We start from the raw sequence: 19,063 nt of genomic DNA, 5'->3' as shown, positions 1-19,063 counted from the left end.
CTACAAATGGCAAGATATAATCAGCCTTTTATATAGTATGAAAAAAGCAGCTATTGTGCAATAACTCTCAATCATCATGAAGGCTTTATTATGTAAAACTATTTACCTTTACTGCATAATAATGGACACCATAAGTTGGTAGAGCTTCTACTATCTTCATATACCTATGGAAAATAAATATGTATCACAATCTTATTAAAATAGTTAGAGGACCCTTGTGGGAAAAGTGATTTAAAGAAACACCACGTTTCTACTTTCCTTATTATAAGAATAATTAATAGGTTTCACTCAAGTAGAAACAGAATAAACGATTTTGGGGAGTAATATATTTTAGCTTATCCAAATATTAGGAAAATGCTAATAGAACCTCAATTTCAAAAAGCTATAGAAAATGTTACTTTCCACACATTCAAATGTTTATGGGTTAGGAATGTACCATATTATAAACTCCACTTGCAAGTATTTTTTAAACTAAGCCCCTAATAATGCAAGCAATGGGCACAAACTTTTGGGTCATACTCATAAGTTAAACAATAAAGCTATTCCATATATTGCTTGTGGTGGAGGTTAAATAACTAGAAACATCTGTCAAAACTCCTAGAAGTTTATACTTTGAAACTATGAATTATGCTATGTAAACCTGACTTAAAAAATATGTCCCTCCAGGCCGGGCACGGTGGCTCACGCCTGTAATCCCAGCACTTTGGGAGGCCGAGGCAGGTGGATCACCTGAGGTCGGGAGTTCAAGACCAGCCTGGCCAACATGGTGAAACCCCGTCTCTACTAAAAATATAAAAAATTAGCTGGGCGTGGTGGTGGGCGCCTGTAATCCCACCTATTTGGGAGGCTGAGGCAGAAGAATTGCTTGAATTCAGGAGGTGGAGGTTGCAGTGAGCCAAGATTGCACTATTGCACTCCAGCCTGGGCGACAGAGCGAGAATCTGTCAAAAAAAAAAACAGTCCCCCAAAATAAAAATTAAAGCAACAATGCCGCTACTTGCTATTTTTAATTCAGTAGTGTTTACTGTATATCTTTAAGGCTTTGGAGTGGACTAAATTGTGTAATGCTTCCTCTCTGCCCTCAAGGAACTGAGGCTCCTGTTTTACACTTGATCTTAGCCAAAAGGCCGAGAAGCGATGAGGCTCCTGTTTTAACGCAAGTAGACTTTTTAATGACATTTTGATGATCAATTTCTCCAGGAACTGTAATCAATAATTTGATCATTTTTTTTTATTATTGTACTTTAAGTTTTAGGGTACATGTGCACAATGTGCAGGTTTGTTACATATGTATCCATGTGCCATGTTGGTGTGCTGCACCCGTTAACTCGTCATTTAGCATTAGGTGTATCTCCTAATGCTATCCCTTCCTCCTCCCCCCACCCCACAACAGTCCCCGGAGTGTGATGTTCCCCTTCCTGTGTTCATGTGTTCTCATCGTTCAATTCCCACCTATGAGTGGACTGTAAATCATGCTGCTATAAAGACACATGCACACGTATGTTTACTGCGATAAATTTTTTAAAAGTAAATGGCCTGCATGTAAATGAATATAAGGGGTGAAATGTGTCAAAGTCATGCAGCAACTAAACTGCACAGCCAGAATTCTAACAAAATGAGTCGGACTCCACATCCTAGAGCCTTAACAACCAAATGAAACTGTCTCTTAGATGAAGCCACAAAATAATGATCGGGAGAAAGAATAAGACTCTGCATTTAAGCATGGGTACTTTTTTTTTTAATTGTTTTTTAGGTTCCAGGGTACATGTGCAGGATGTGCAGGTTTGTTACATAGGTAAATGTGTGCCATGGTGATTTGCTGCACCTAACAACCCATCACCTAGAGATTAGGGCCAGCATGCATTAGCACTTTTCCCTAAAGCTCTCTCCCACCCCAGCCCTCTCCTGACAGGCCCTAGTAAATGTTGTTCCCCTCCCTGTGTCCATGTGTTCTCATCGTTCAGCTCCTACTTATAAGTGAGAACAAGTGGTGTTTGGTTTTCTGTTCCTGCATTAGTTTGCTGAGGATAATGGCTTCCAGTTTCATACATGTCCCTGCAAAGGACATGATCTCGTTCCTTTGTATGGCTACATAGTATTCCATGGTGTGTACGTACCACATTGTCTTTATCTAGTCTATCATTGATGGGCATTTGGGTTGATTCCATGTCTTAAGCATGGGAACTTTGTAATATACAGTCACGCATTGCTTAACAATGAAGATACATTCTGAGAATTGTGTTGTTAGGTGATTCTGTCCTTGTGCACACATCATGGAGTGCACTTACACAAACCTGGATGGTAGAGCCTACTACACAGTTAGGCTGTATGGTATGGCCTATTGCTCCTAGGCTACCAACCTGTACAGCGTGTTACTGGGCTGAAATACAGTAGGCAATTATAATACAACGGTAAGTATTTGAGTATCTAAACATAGAAAAGATACAGTAACAGTATGGCATTATAATCCTATGGGCCCACCATTGTATATGTGGATGGACATGGTACATGACTGTACTCACTAGTTTACCCTAATACCCTTAATGGAAATTGTCACTACTTCTTTTTACTTTTCAGTTCAGAAAACAGGCACAATGAATTAAAATCTCAATGATCCAACTTCAGGATGCTAACTTCTGATTTCTGCTGCAAACATAACAGCAGGTGTGTTTTGATAGAAACGAGATTAGAGGCTGGGCTCAGTGGCCCATGTCTGTAATTCCAGCATTTTGGGAGGCCAAGTTGGGCAGATCATCTGAGGTCAAGAGTTTGAGACCAGCCAGGCCAACATGGGGAAACCCTGTCTCTACTAACACTACATAAATTAGCTGGGCATGGTGGCACGCGCCTGTATCATCCCAGCTACTCAGGAGCCTGAGGCACGAAAATCACTTGAACCCAGGAGGCGGAGATTGCAGTGAGATGAGATCGCATCACTGCACTCCAGCCTGGATGACAGAGCAAGACTCTCTCAAAAAGAGAAATTAGAGCAAAGAAGTAGGAGTGTGAGGAAAATTTACAATCTCCAAGTCCTTATTTCAGTTTTCACAGGCATAGAAATAATTTTAAAAGTTTAGTGTAGCAACTTTTTTTTTTTTTTTTTTTTTTTGAGATGGAGTTTCTTTATTGTCACCTGGCAGGAGTGCAATGGTGCAATATGGCTCACTGCAACCTCTGCCTCCCCGGTTCAAGCAATTCTCCTGCCTCAACTTCTCGAGTAGCTGGGATTACAGGCGGCTGTCAACATGCCCGGCTAATTTTTGTATTTTTAGTAGAGATGAGGTTTCACCATGTTGACCAGGTTGGCGTCGAACTCTTGACCTCAGGTGATCCGCCCACCTCTGCCTCTCAAAGTGCTCGGATTATAGGCATGAGCCACTGTGCTGGCCTGTTCTTAATAATGGGTGGTAACTCTGTAAGTCACAAAATGTAGAAATACATTACAATGGCTTGTTCTTAGTAGTATGAAGAAACAGATTATCTAACACCAATATACTATATGCTTGACTCAAAGTACAGTCACAAACTGGGGGACAAAACATGGCCTCTGGATAGGTTTTATCTGGCTAACATTGCATTAAATTTTCTTTAAATTACTTCCCAATGAGATAAGATTTAAAAATCTGAATTTCCAGCTTCTCTTGGAAAACAAAGGATCTGGCAACATTATGCCTGAATTCTAAAGCTGAGTAACCTTGCCTCTACTCAGGATGAAAGCTCACCTGTTTACCACAGTCCCTGCAATTCCCTGTTGCCCTACATGTGGCCTACGTTTCTCATTTCTTTACCTGCCTGGCACTGGTAGGTATCTGAGTTGGTGACACCAATGTATAGAATGACCCAAGACATTTTCGAATTCATGGTAAGATATTTCTAACCAGATAAGGACTATGTTCACGAAAACTACACAACAGAAATCATTTCAAGTGACACCTTCAAATGAGAGATATTAAAATTATATCTAAGCAAAAGGAAAGATACTTACTGAACCACAGCTTGACCCCGAGTGACACTTTTGATTTTCAAATAATGCTCAATGACCCTGTCCTCACTGTAAAACAAAGAAATGAGAAGGATTGCAACGCATGATTATCTGAGGTACGGGCACAGTTTCCACATTATCAGGTGGCTATCAGGAAACTTGAGAGAAAAAGTCTTCACCAACTTGTTTGGTAGGTAGAGTTTGGCTTTTGTTTCTGTAGGAGATGGATTACTGAACTTCAGACATTTGACTGCCTCCATTATCATCTTTAACTTATATTTTATGTAGCATATTTATATAATATATATATATTACTACCTTTAAAACTTAAAGTGCACGGCCAGGCGTGGTGGCTCATGCCTGTAATCCCAGCACTTTAAGAGGCTGAGGGGATCATGAGGTCAGGAGATTGAGACCATTCTGGCTAACACAGTGAAACCCCATGTCTACTAAAAATACAAAAAATTAGCTGAGTGTGGTGGTATGTGCCTGTAGTCCCAGCTACTCAGGAGGCTGAGGCAGGAGAATTGCTTGAACCTGGGAGGTGGAGGTTGCAGTGAGCCGAGATTGAGCCATTGCACTCCAGCCTAGGTGACAAGAGTGAAAATCCGTCTCAAAAAAAAAAAAAAAGACTTAAACTGCAGTCGCTCATAACTGTATTCCCAGCACTTTGGGAAGCTGAGGCAGGCAGATCACCTGAGGTCAGGAGTTTGAGGCCAGCGTGGCCAACATGGTGAAACCTCGTCTCTACTAAAAATACAAAATTAGCTGGTTGTGGTAGTGCATGCCTGTAATCCCAGCTACTCATGACGCTGAGGCACGAGAATCAGTTGAACCCAAGAGGTGGAGGTTGCAGTGAGCGGAGATTGCGCCATTGCACTCCAGCCTGGGCAACAAGAGCGAAACTCTATCACAAAAACAAAAAACAACAAAAACCTTAATTTACTAGAAAAGGAAACAGTATCAATTTCTCAAATGGAAAATGATCTTTTGCCATAATTGGATGGAATATAATACATATAAAATAATGATATTAAATGTTAGCTGTAGAACATTATTGAAGAAATTTTGAGCATAAGGCCTATCCTCTCTTTGGTTAAAACAGGGAGATCAGCAAGTGTTAGGCATTAAAGACTTTCTCGTCGAATGATTCAGAAAGATTTTAAAAGAAGTTAAACTGCTTCTGAGTCTGTGTGCAATGTAAAATACTCTACTCTCACCGCTTACAGACATGTTGCTTTAGGAGAAAATCTTTTTATTGCCCTAGAGTAAAACCTGTTGACTGCAAAGGAAATCTCAAGTATAACCTAGAAGATGAAGTATTTCTATCTTCACATGACTACTCGTCATTAGTAATGTCTTTTTTTTTTTTTTTTCGAGACGGAGTCTCGCTCTGTTGCCCAGGCTGGAGTGCAGTGGCGCAATCTCGGCTCACTGCAAGCTCTGCCTCCCAGGTTCACGCCATTCTCCTGCCTCAGCCTCTCCGAGTAGCTGGGACTACAGGCGCCCGCCACCACGCCGGGCTAATTTTTTGTATTTTTAGTGGAGACGGGGTTTCATCGTGGTCTCGATCTCCTGACCTCGTGATCCGCCCGCCTCGGCCTCCCAAAGTGCTGGGATTACAAGCGTGAGCCACTGCACCCGGCCTTTTTTTTTTTAATTAAAAAACTATCAAGGCCGGGTGCAGTGGCTCATGTCTGTAATCTCAGTACTTTGGGAGGCCGAGGCAGGTGGATCACGAGGTCAGGAGTTCGAGACCAGCCTGGCCAACATGGTGAAATCCCGTCTCTACTAAAGATACAAAAAATTAGCTGGGCATTGTGCCGCGTGCCTGTAATCTCAGCTATTTGGGAGGCTGAGGCAGGAGAATTGCTTGAACCTAGGAGGCGAAGGTTGTAGTGAGCGGAGATTGTGCCATTATACTCCAGCCTGGGCGATGGCGAGACTCTGTCTCAAAAAAAAATAAAATAAAAATAAATAAAACTATCGCGCTTGGCCGGGCCTGGTAGCTCACGCCTGTAATCCCAGCATTTTGGGAGGCCAAGGCGGGTAGATTGCCTGAGGGCAGGAGTTTGAGACCAGTCTGATCAACATGGTAAAACCCCGACTCTACTAAAAATACAAAAATTAGCCGAGCCTGGTGGAGGGTGCCTGTAATCCTCACTACTCGGGAAGCTGAGGCACAAGAATCACTTGAACCAGGGAGGTAGAGGTTGCAGTGAGCCGAGTTGACGCCACTGCACTCCAGCCTAGGTGACAGAGCAAGACTCTGTCTCAAAAAAACAAAACAAACAAAAAAAAACCTATCACTTGAAAATGACATGGTTAGAAGTTTCCAGAGTCAAGATGCTATGTAGCCTTAGTACTTACTTTCACTATATATTTGGGAATATACTTCCACCTTCATACTAAATGTCTCAATACTGAATATTAATTTTGTAATCTTTATTTTGTAACATTTTAGTGGAAAGAAAAACCATCTTGAGGATTCAGACTGAAACCAAGGAGAATATATTTAACAAGAATATAAGTATTTTAAGGGAAAACGTAATTTAGAAAAAAATGTGGGACGAAAATGGATACTATGGATTCATTAAAGCACAAACAACTAAACCAACTCAATATATACAATATCTAGCTGTATTAGAAACCTCTGGTCATTATGAAAATCTTTGATCCAAGGAAATCTGTAATTTATAACACTTATATTGCAGTCTGCTAGATTAAAGCTGCATTACACAGTGACTGCACATATATTGTATATTATATATTCACCCAGGAACATACTCTACAGACATTTTACGCACTTGAAAGAAACATCAGCCAGGTGCTCTTTGCAAATGACTGCAAGACACGTCTTGGTACAATTATCTCAAGTAAGCTTCAAGTAGATCCTTTCACTGAAAGGATCAAGGTCTACCTATGGTTACTTTATATAATTGATTGGCAATTTGATATTTTTCCCACTTATATTTCTTTTAATGCCCTGAAAAGCATGTAGTTCTGAATGGAGGCTATGAGAATGGGTCACTTGTTATGTGGATTTGGCTTACCAGTAGGCAAGGGATGGATGCTCCTGAAGAGTTTTAGTTGGAAAGGCTGGTAATGTCTTTAAATCTTTCCTGGCATTTTCATCACTAAAAAGAAATGGAATATGGTAATGTCAGGTACTGTTATCCAAAAAATTATGCAAGCCAGTCACCAAATGAATGAGATACAAAAAATAACTACAGGATTTTGGAGCCAACATACACATGGTTATGGACTCTAACTAGAAGCAGCCCCCAAATTTAACAACTGAGTTATACGATGATATGTTGAAGTTTATAATATTTTCTGCATGTGTCTATTTTACACATAACTATGATTATAATTGTACATTTTTCACATTGTATTTTTACAGAACATTCTTCACATTTCACTATCTACTTTCTCCATGTTCCTACAGTATCTTACTAATTATCTTTAGTGTCTACATAATATTCATCATGGTGGAATACTGGTTATCATGAAACCATTCACATAACATCACCAATTTTTCATAATAGATATCACTGCAATGAAAAGATTTATGTAGTCTTTTATATTACTCTTCTGTTACTTCCTTACAACCCTCTGAAACATAGCAGACCAACTTAGCCATCTGCAGAAATCTCTGAATAGAAGATGACTGGAAAACGTGTTTCTAATGAAACCCAAAGTATCCCTTAAGTCACATTAAGTGAACTAAAATGTACCTCATGTAAGGTTAGCTATTACCTAATTATAAAACGGCAAAATTCTACTTGTCAAGAGAAAGATGTGGTCTTTACAGAATTTAAAAAAAGGGAGAACAGGCCGGATGCAGTGGCTCACGCCTGTAATCCTAGCACTTTGGGAGGCCAAGGCAGGTGGATCACGAGGTCAGGAGATTGAGACCATCCTGGCTAACACGGTGAAACCCTGTCTCTACTAAAAATACAAAAAAAAAAAAAAAAAAAAAAAATAGCCAGGTTTGGTGGCGGGTGCCTATAGTCCCAGCTACTTGGGAGGCTGAGGCTGGAGAACGGCATGAACCTGGGAGGCACAGCTTGCAGTGAGCCAAGATCGCGCCACTGCACTCCAGCCTGGGCGACACAGTGAGACTCCAACTCAAAAAAAAAAAAAAAAAAAGAATTAGAATAATGGGTATGACCTACCCAGTCATAGTTGGTTATGAGAGAAAATACTCTAACTGCTGAGTATTTAGGGATATAATCTACGAGGAAATGAACATGATTATCTAGAGCCTATTAGAGTGTAGCTACTCAAAATTCTGATCAAACTGGTGTTCATCTAACAGCATAATGCTAACTCTTCCTACCTTCCACTTCTTCCTATCTTTACCACTAGCTACCCTTCGATGAAGGGCTCCCAAGTGCCAGATACCATGCAACACACTTCTTGGGCATTATTTACTTCATGTAAGGCTCATCACGGGCATTCCCATGCAGTAGATACTATTATTATCTATTTAAGTAGACGAGCCCCCCAGCTGGAGGACCAGACATTGAACCATTCCTTGTTGCTATTACATTTCAAAGCCAGGGCTGTGGGCTTTCCTACAGGTGAAAGATCTAGCTTTCCAAATTACTACAGGAAATAAAAAGTCACTTGGCTCCTGTTCTTACATAAGAATAAATCTCTCTATTCATTTGAAATCTGAGAGTTATGGCTTAACCACATTGACAATCTTGGGAAACTGGTTTGTGCTTCCTGAAAATCAAAATATACCACAATCCAATTCATTCATATTAAAGGTCAACTGTCAACTCCCAGTATGTTTATTTTTCTTAATAATCTCTTTTATGTTCTGTCTGGCATACCACATTTCCTTTTTTTTTTTTTCAAACCTAAAACTGTCAGATATATTTACTTCTAAATTGTGATTTTTTTTTAATGAAGGGCAAATGCATGCATACATTCAAAAATGATAAATTCAGGACATTGTGTTATGAATCATCCCCATCAACCACATGCATGTTGTTATTTCTGGATCCAGGTGAACCATAGGCTATGTTTCAAGAACCCAGCCTAACATTCACTTACTTGGATTACAGTTAATTTTGTGGCAATGGAGACCTCACTAGATCAGAAGTTGGTATTTATCATAATTTATTCAGTTAACAAAAATATGTAGAATGAGTGTCATATGATGGAATTGTTTTTAACTCATACAAATGCAGTCAGCCCAAAGGGAAAGGAGAATGGGGAAAGAAGTGAGGGAGAAATTTTATCTGTCATTCCATTCAATAAGCTTACGGTTGAGAGTAAGCACAAAACAGGTGATTTGAAGCTGTTGTCCTTAGTCCTACATTCCTCAAAGCACAAGTATCTCACGACACTGAAATTTTTCCAGCATTCAGGCATTTAATACATGTCTGCTAAACTCAAGTAATCTTTATATCTAGTGCCTAAAGAAATAGCTGTGTGTTTCAACTGGAGACAAATACCACCTGTGTTGGATTTATTGAAAGATGAAGTTTAGTCTTCAGCATATCATTTTCCCAATGATTTTCAAGAGTAATTTGAACTATACACAATCAGAATCAACTCCAGTTATAAGATGTTATTTGTTTAGAAATTCTGGCTGAATAAATCAATAAATTACTAAAGGTTAATCATGAGCCAGTATCTGAGATAATGATGAATATTCATTCATTACGACCTTTTTTTGAGTACTAATCAATCATTGAGAAGCAAGTAAAACGTGCATTAATAAGCAAGTGGATTAGGATCATTTTAAGGAGAGTTTAGACTACCTTGAAAAAAAGTATTCTTAACCGGGCGCAGCGACTCAGCCTATAATCCCAGCACTTTAGAAGGCCAAGGCAGGGGGATCACCTGAGGTCAGGAGTTCGAGACCAGCCTGACCAACATGTGAAACCCCGTCTCTACTAAAAATACAAAAATTAGCCGGGCGTGCTGGCAGTCACCTATAATCCCAGCTACTCGGGAGGCTGAGGCAGGGGAATCGCTTGAACCCAGGAGGCGGAGGTTGCAGTGAGTCGAGATCGCACCATTGCACTCCAGCCTGGGGGACAAGAGCAAGACTTCGTCTCAAAAAAAAGAAAAAAAAAAAAGAAAAAGAAAAAGAAAGAAAGTATTCTTAAAAAGATGGAGCACAGAAGATTTTTAGGCACTGAAACTATTCTGTATGATATTGTAATGGTGGATATATGACATTATGCATTTGACAAAACCTGTAAAACTGTACAACACAAAGAGTGAACCCTAATTTGATTATAGACTTTCGCAACAAATGTACCACACTAATGCAAGATGTTAATAATAGGGGAAACGGTGGGGGTGGGGAGAGAGGGTATAAAGGAACTCTCTGTACTTTTCATTCAGTTCTTCTGTAAATCTAAAACTGCTCCAAAAAATGTTTGTTAAGAAAAAAGAAGAAAGAAATATACTTTAGATTATTGGTTCTCAACGTGGGCAATTTTGCCCCTCAGGGGACATTTAGCAATGTTTGAAGGCATTTTTGATAGTCACAACTGAGGAAGGAGGTGTTACTGGCTACTAGTGGGTAGTTCCTGTAACGCACAAGACAGCCCTCAACAACAAAGGATGATCCTGCCCAAAATGTCAATAGCCCTGAGACTGAGAAACCCTGCCTTCAATTATAAGAATCCTGAAAATTCTACCCTAATACACTATAAACCATATCCTTTAGACTTACAGAATTTTTCTCTTATGTCACTCTGAATGTTAGACATCTCAGATACAAATATCTAATAGGGGCCAAGTGAGACAGGCATTAGAAAAATCAACTGGGTAAGCGAGCTGAGAAATGTAAGTCAAACTCACCATCAGACCTGGGGACACTGAGACATGGTGTGAACTATGAAGAGAGGAGAACATTGCCCATGTTTCATATAAGATACAGATTTGACTGTGTGTGATGGAGATCAAAACTTTAGTTAATTTCTCTTCACATAAGTCAGAGCTGGCTGGGCATGGTGGCTCATGCCTATAATCTCAACACTTTGGGAGACTGAGGCGGGAGGATCACTTGAGCCCAGGAGTTGGAGACCAAACTGGGCGACACAGTGAGACCTTGTTTCTACAAGAAATTTTTAAAAAATTAGCCAGGTGTCATGGCACGTGCCTGTGGTTTCGGCTACTTGGGAGACTGACGTGGACCACTGGAGCCCAGGAGTTCAAGGCTCTAGTGAGTTATGATTCCACCAATATATTACAGCCTGGGCAACAGAGTGAGACCCTCTTATAAAAAAAAAAAAAAAAAAAGAATAGAGAGAAGATGCCTTCTCAGTTTCTTGGTTTCTAGTTTCAAATAATCAGATAATTTGCTAACTGCAAATTGTCAGTAGTGAATGATTAAAGGAGACAAGTAATTTAGGCAAATTACTTGTCTCACTACTTGAGAAACCTTGACTATCCCTCAAAATCACGGTTTTTTTTTTTTGTTTGTTTTTGTTTTTTTGTTTTTTTTTTTTTTTTTTTTTTTTTGAGGCTGGGTATTGTTCTGCTGCCTAGGCTGGAGTGCAGTGGCTCAATCATGGCTCACTGCAGCCTCAACCTCCAGGGCTCAAGTGATCCTCCCATCTCAGCCTCCCAAGTAGCTAGAATCACAGCTGCGTGCCACCATGTCTGGCTAATTTTTTAATTTTTCATACAGATGGGGTCTCACTATGTTGAGCTGGCTGATCTCAAACTCCTGGCCTCCAGCAATTCTTCTGCCTTAGCTTCCCAAAGTGCTGGGATTACAGACATGAGCCACCATGGCCAGTCCCCCAAAGTTACATTCTCAGGGGAGAACACGGCCTTATTTCTTCACATTGGAAAAGGCTCCTGTTAATCCTCCAAATCTGGTCATTTGTACTATTGCAAAATGTCCCTTGTGAATATATAACATCACTTTCCTATAAGAACCTGTTTAATATAGGAATTTTCCAGCAAGCCATCACCGATATTTAAAGTGGTTGAGATGTTGATGTGACTATAACACTAAAAGAGAAAGCCAGCAGAATAATCAAAAGATGACTGAGACAGATAGCCTGGCAGAAAAATGGGTTAAACTCTTCAACAAGCAGTGTATAGAAGTAGAAATCCAAACGGCCAACAGAAAAAAAGTGTTCAACTTCATAAGGTATCAAGGAAATGCAAATTAAATCCTCAGTTAATTACCAATACACAACGAAGTCTCACTCTGTCACCAGGCTGCAGTGCAGTGGTGCGATCTTGTTTGGTCCTTAACAAGGACCTGGGTTCAAGTGATTCTCCTGCCTTAGCCTCCGGAGTAGCTAGGACTACAGGTGCACGCCACCATGCCCGGCTACTTTTTGTATTTTCGTAGAAACAGGGTTTCACCATGTTGGCCAGGATGGTCTCTATCTCTTGACCTCATGATCAAGAGAGAGACTGCAACCGGCCAGACTATCAAACTTTTTTTTTTTTTTTTTGAGATGGAGTCTCGCTCTGTCACCCAGGCTGGAGTGCAATGACATGATCTTGGCTCACTGCAACCTCTGCCTCCCAGGTTCAAGCAATTGTCTGCCTCAGCCTCCCGAGTAGCTGGGATTACAGGTGCCCATCGCCACACCCGGCTAATTTTTTTGTATTTTTAGTAGAGACGGGGGTTTCACCAAGTTGGCCAGGCTGATCTTGAACTCCTGACCTCGTGATCCACCTGCCTCGGCCTCCCAAAGTGCTGGGATTACAGGCATGAGCCACCACGTCTGGTGACTATCAAACTTTTAAAACTCCAACAAGATCTAGTTTATGTGGAGATGTAGTGCAATAGGAACTCTCATCCATTACTAGTAACAGTGTCAATTGGTACAATCATTTTGGAAATTTGCATACCCTATCACCCAGTAATCCCCTGCTAGGTATATTCCCTAGAGAAACTTCTATACAAGAATAAGATTTAGGGCCAGGCACGGTGGCTCACACCTGTAATTCCAGCACTTTGGGAAGCCGAGGTGGGTGGATCACCTGAGGTCAGGAGTTTGAGACCAGTCTGACCAACACGGTGAAACCCCACCTCTGTTAAAAAAAATATGAAAATTAGGCTGGGCGCGGTGGCTCACGCCTGTAATCCCAGCACTTTGGAAGGCCGAGGCGGGCGGACCACAAGGTCAGGAGATCAAGACCATCCTGGCTAACACGGTGAAATCCCGTCTCTACTAAAAATACAAAAAATTAGCTGGGCGCGGTGGCGGGCGCCTGTAGTCCCAGCTACACGGGAGGCTGAGGCAGGAGAATGGCGTGAACCCAGGAGGCGCAGCTTGCAGTGAGCCGAAATCGCGCCACTGGACTCCAGTCTGGGCAACAGAGTGAGATTCCTTCTCAAAAAAATATAAAAATAAAAATAAATAAATAAATAAATAAATACTAGCCACGCATGGTGGTGGGCACCTGTAATCCCAGCTACTTGGGAGCTGAGGCAGGAGAATCGCTTGAACCCGGGAGGTGGAGGTTGCAGTGAGTTGAGATCATGTCACTGCACCCCAGCCTGGGTGACAGAGCAAGACTGTCTCAAAAAAAAAAAAAAAAAAAAAAAAATTACACTAACGTTGTTCACACAAAAGAGCAACTCAAATACCCCATAACAGTACAAATGCTCAAACTGTAATGTATTCATGTAATAGAATACTATGCAGCAAAGAAAATAGACAATAGCTACACACAACACGAATGTCACACATACTGAGCAAACATACAAGACCCCAAACAAGAAACAATCACTACTTCATGTACATAAAGGTCCAAAACAAACAAAATGAAACTAGAAAGAATCACACATAGGTGATCAAACTATGAGGAAAGACAAGCACCCGATCTCGTCTCATCTAGGAAGCTAAGTAAGGTTGGGGCCGGTTAGTTCTTGGACGTGAGACAGCCTGGAAATACTGAGTGCTATAGGCTTAACAAAACAAAGGCAGGAAAATATGTACCATAGAGTCAGAATGCCCATGAGGAAAGGGGGAATTTTAGTGTAGGAAAGCACAATATACAATGGGGGGCAGGAGGCTTCTGGGGTCCTGGCAACATTCCTCACTGGCTGTGGTTGTACTGCTGCATCCTTTTTTTTTCTCCGAGACTCTGTCACCCAGGCTGGAGTGCAGTGGCACAATCTTGGCTAACTGCAACCTCTGCCTTCTGGGTTTAAGCGATTCTCCTGCCTCAGCCCTCCCAGTAGGTGGGACTACAGGTGTGTGCTACCATGCCCAGCTAATTTTTGTATTTTTAGTAGAGACGGGGTTTCGCCATGTTGGCCAGGCTGTTCTCGAACTCCTGACCTCAGGTGATCCGCCCGCCTCCGCCTCCCAAAGTTCTGGGATTACAGGCGTGAGCCACTGTGCCCAGCCCAGCTGCATCTTTCTAATTTGTTCTTTATATCAATATACATGTTTTATGCATTATTCTATGTGATATAATTCACAACAAAAATGGAATCAAGTATGGCCAGTTGAGTGGATGTGGGGAAAGCCGAAGGTCAAGCTCACTGCCCTGTTATGGGGAGGTGCTGCAATGGTAATGCAAGAGGTTAGAACCTGCTGAACCAAAAATGAATCCACTGAGATGTTAGAAACACTGGCACATTATTCTAGAAGGTTAAGCTCGATCATTTTCAGAGTTTAGGATCAAGCAGGATTTCATGTTTGAGGGGACTGGCAGTAGCTGAGTGCTTATTTGTTCATCCTCCTGGGGAATTTGTCTGGGAGCCTGAGGCTGCAAGGGATCTATGGAGCTTGTAGGAGCAGCCAGGTCTGGCTTCTGCACAGAAGGCCCCTCCCTGGCCGGCGGGGCAGGAGGCATGATTTATGAGTCACGATCAACCTCAGAGTTCAGAGGGAGGGCCCAAAAGTAGTAGGGGAAGTGAACAAGCCTCACTCGGGATGTCTCTGCCTTTCACCAGCAATAAATACACTCAACCTGACTGGACATTCCTGACCCTAATGGCAACAGATATGTTATTTTAAAGATGCACTTGACCAGAATTGCCATAAGGGACTGGTTTCTCCGGGTCCTAGCCAGAGAGAATGCCCATAAATCTACATCACTTGCTACTTCTCAGTGACCAAACCAGAAATTGCTTCTCTCCATAATTTCAGCAGGAATTCAGATGTCACAATGAAGAACATGCTTGAATTTTATCTGATTATCTAGGCTGAACTCCTCCCTGAGGCATTCCAGATTCCTATTTCGATAACTTTCCAGAAGGAAGCTGCCCGTGACCCTCTATTTAGCTACTACAACTATTTCTCAGGCAACAATTCCTTTGGTCATTCTGAAGCCCCCTTTCATGGGCTGTTGTTTTTCTTTACTGACCCCAAGTACCCTGACGGAATGTGCCAACCCCACTCATTTTTGAGAAAGCCACATGGCTGGCAAAACTGAGGCTACTCTTTGTGTGTGCTGGAGCACTTGCGTGGAAAAAGCCACTCCCAGCAAATGGGTGCACCTGCTTGTGGCTAATTGTGGGCTTGTACACAGCAACAATCAGCCACCCGCTATCAGAGACTGGAGTAGAAGGGAGTGCAGGCAATTAGCATACTGGGCATGCTAGCACTGCCTAGAGAAAACTAAGACCCTTGCTATATATGCTTGGTGTGGGGACATCCTCCATTTGTAGAACAGCTTAGAAAAAAAAAAAAAAAAGCCCAAGCCCCAAAGTCGCAAATTTCACTTTTTTTTTTTTTTTGGTAGAGATGAGGTCTCCCTTTGTTGTCCAGGCTCGTTTCAAACCCCTGGGCTCAAGTGATCCTCCCATCTTGGCTTCTCAAAGTACTGGGATTACAGGCATGAACCACCACACCAGCCCTGCATTTCACTGTTCTTCTCCAAGCAAAGCGCTTCCTTACCTGAAACCCAAACCAAGGGTGCATAAAAAATTCATGTTAAATATAATATCCAAGTGGAAACAGCTACAGAAGCTTCACTTTCTAAACCTAAGCTGTTTTGAAAGTTAACTTGGGGCTGGGTGCAGTGGCTCACCCAGCAGTAATCCCAGCACTTTGGGAGGCGAGGTGGATCACTTGAGCCCAGGAGTTCAAGACCAGCCTGGCCAACATGGCAAAACCTCGTCTCTACGAACAATACGTCTCTACGAACAAAACCTCGTCTCTATGAAAAATCAGTTGGGTGTGGTGGCACATGCCTGTAGTCCCAGCTACTTGGGAGGCTGAGGTGGGAGAATCACCTGAGCCAGGGAGGTTGAGGCTGCAATGAGCTATGATTGCCTACTGCACTCCAGCCTGGGTGACAGAGTGAGACCCTGTCTCAAAAAAAACATTAACTTGGGACTGGAGTTTTTTTCACCCACACATAATCGTAACTCAAAATCCTTATTTCAGAAAATGAATATGTGGATGTAAAAAAGCCATAGTTAACTGCCTATTTGTATGCTCAGTAAAGTCTAAAGCCTGTTATTAAGTGAAAATGTACCATACAGCTTATATATCATCAGAAATTAAAAGATCATGACAGGGGCCTCCCAGGATTTTGGCAAATCATCACAGCTGAGAACTCGATTTAGTGCTGTGTCCCATGCAAACCAAAGATTTACTGTTATTAGGAATGGAGCTAATTGGAAACATTTGCCAGTCTTCTGGTGTTGCCTTGTATAGGCCTACATAAGAAGTCATTTCTTTGTCTATGCTTACTAGAAACCTGTGATGACCCATCAAGGTTCTGAAATATACTGAAGGAATGGGACAGGATTAGTGATCATAGCAGCTACAAAAGTTTATTTAGGCCGGGCGTAGTAGCTCATGCCTGTAATCCCAACATTTAGGGAGGCTGAGGCAAGCAGATCACTTGAGGTCAGGAGTTCCAGATCAGCCTGGCCAAATGGTGAAACTCCATCTCTACTAAAAATACAAAAATTAGCTGGGCCTGGTGGCGCATGCCTGTAGTCCCAGCTACTCAGGAGGCTGAGGCAGGAGAAATGCTTGAACTGGGAGGTGGAGGCTGCAGTGAGCTGAGATCATGCCACTGCCCTCCAGCCTGGGTGACAGAGGGAGACCCTGCCTCAGAAAAAAAAAAAAAAAAAAAAAGTGCATTGAATGTCTGTTAAATAGGTGTAACAGGTGCCAACCTAACTATCAATCGAACCATTTGAGCTGGATCTTCTATTGAAGGATGACAGATTGCACAAACAAGTAATTATTAAAAAGGATCTTGGTTACTATTAATAAACACCAATTTCCTCAACTAATCTACGGGCACTGATCAAGACCTGGGTGATTAGCAGTTTAAGAGCTTTACACTGGCTAGCTTGCCTTCAAATTGCCCTTTATTGAAAAAGAACATCATGTTTCTTTCAGTTATTTGTAGAACCTGGCCTTCAATGATGAATTCAGCTTATTATCTGCTGGACTTAATAACTAGAAATTTCTAACAGTAAGTTTCTCTCTACTGATTCCTAGGTAAAGCAGTATTAAAGGCGACAAACACAAGAAAACAGTGATTATCATTGTACCCTCATACCCTGACTGGCAGCATCAACATTATCGGATGACTTGCTGGAAAGGCAAATCTTAGGCTCCACCCCAGACCTACTGGATCAGAAAGGCTGAGGGTGGGGCTCAGCAATCTGCTTTCAACAAAGGGCTTAAGAACCACTGCAATAGGATAAACACAACATAAAACAGAGATTTTGGCTAGGTGTGGTGGCTCATGCCTGTAATCCCAGCACTTTGGGAGGCTGAGGCGGGCGGATCACTTGAGGTCAAGAGTTCCAGACCAGCCTGGCCAACATGGTGAAACCCCACCTCTACTAGAAATACAAAAAATTAGCTAGGTGTGGTGGTGTGTGCCTGTAGTCCCAGCTACTCAGGAGACTGAGGCAGGAGAATTGCTTGAACTCAGGAGGCGGAGAATTGCTTGAACCCATGAGATTGCAGTGAGCCAATCTCATGCCACTGCACTCCAGCCTGGGTGACAGAGCGAGACCCTGTCTCAAATAATAATAATAATAATAATAATAATAATATTTTCAAGAAAGAGACCGTAATCAACTCCTTAAATTGTAGAGATGGTCAGGGAGCCTGAGCAAAGCTTTTGGGTGGACAACTCAGGAGGTTTGTTTTAGGGGACTCTAGCAAGTGACCTGACCTAGCAGTGACAAAACATGAGTGCTGTCATCTAATCCCCCAAAAGAAATACTTCTAAAGGGCCAGGCGCAGTGGCTCATGCCTATAATCCCAGCACTTTGGGAGGCAGAGGTGGGTGGATCACCTGAGGTCAGGAGTTCAAGACCAGCCTGGCTTTGAGGTGAAACGCTGTCTCTACTAAAAATACAAAAATTAGCTGAGTGTGGTGGCGGGTGCCTGTAATCCCAGCTACTCAGGAGGCTGATGCAGAAGAATCGCTTGAGCCTGGGAGGCAAAGGTTGCAGTGAGCCCAGACCATGCCACTGTACTCCAGCCTGGACAACAGAGCGAGACTCCATATCAAATTAAAAAAAGAAAAGAAAAAAAAAGAGAAATACTTCTAAGGGACAACAGCTCTCTCACTGGGTATTACCAGGTGGCAGAGAGTGGGCTAACCCCTTTCTGTACAGGCGTATTATGCTATTAACATCAGAGTCCCTATTTCATGGATGTGAAAACAGAGAGTTAAGAGAGACTAAGCAATTTAAACTCGCAAAGCAAATGCGACTCCAAACCTGTGCTTTAACAACTTTGCCTTACTTCTCCAGGATTCTAGGAAGAGGGGACAGGAAATAGGGAAGGAGCAGAGGAAAGATTTTAACTTTGAGGCTTCAGCATTTATCATTATGGTAGCCACTGATTAACTCCACCAAAATATGTATTGCTTAGGTGATGACAGTCTGCCTTTTTAAACTAGATCAAACTGGATTAACCCCAAACTGGATTAACCACATCAAGGATCTGAACATAGATAACAAGACTTAATGTCTTAGCCGTGTTTCTTGAATCATACCAAACCAGAACAAACCAAACAAAAACCATAGCCTAGTTGTCCCTTAGTAGCGAGGACACCAAATTTAGGGTTTTGTTGTTGTTGTTGTTTTGGGTTTTGTTTTTTTTTTTTCCGAGATGGAGTCTCGCTCTGTTTCCG

At 42.0% G+C, this 19,063-nt stretch overlaps 1 protein-coding gene across 2 annotated transcripts in view; it reads right to left on the bottom strand.

The window, feature by feature from the left end:
* Positions 1 to 19,063, bottom strand: part of FRMD4B (FERM domain containing 4B) — a 379,712-nt gene that overhangs the window by 48,006 nt on the left and 312,643 nt on the right. For both annotated transcript variants that reach the window (XM_055259748.2, XM_055259747.2), the window contains 3 exons: positions 7,036 to 7,119; positions 3,986 to 4,051; positions 107 to 164 (listed from right to left, as the gene is read on the bottom strand). In XM_055259748.2, coding sequence (XP_055115723.2) covers positions 107 to 164; positions 3,986 to 4,051; positions 7,036 to 7,119 — 208 coding nt within the window. The remainder of the gene's footprint in view (positions 1 to 106; positions 165 to 3,985; positions 4,052 to 7,035; positions 7,120 to 19,063) is intronic.

The sequence above is a fragment of the Symphalangus syndactylus genome, chromosome 21, assembly GCF_028878055.3.
Source record: "Symphalangus syndactylus isolate Jambi chromosome 21, NHGRI_mSymSyn1-v2.1_pri, whole genome shotgun sequence".
Taxonomy (NCBI): domain Eukaryota; kingdom Metazoa; phylum Chordata; class Mammalia; order Primates; family Hylobatidae; genus Symphalangus; species Symphalangus syndactylus.
The sequence above is the reverse complement of the archived record's forward strand: the minus strand, read 5'-3'. Positions and strand labels throughout refer to the sequence as shown.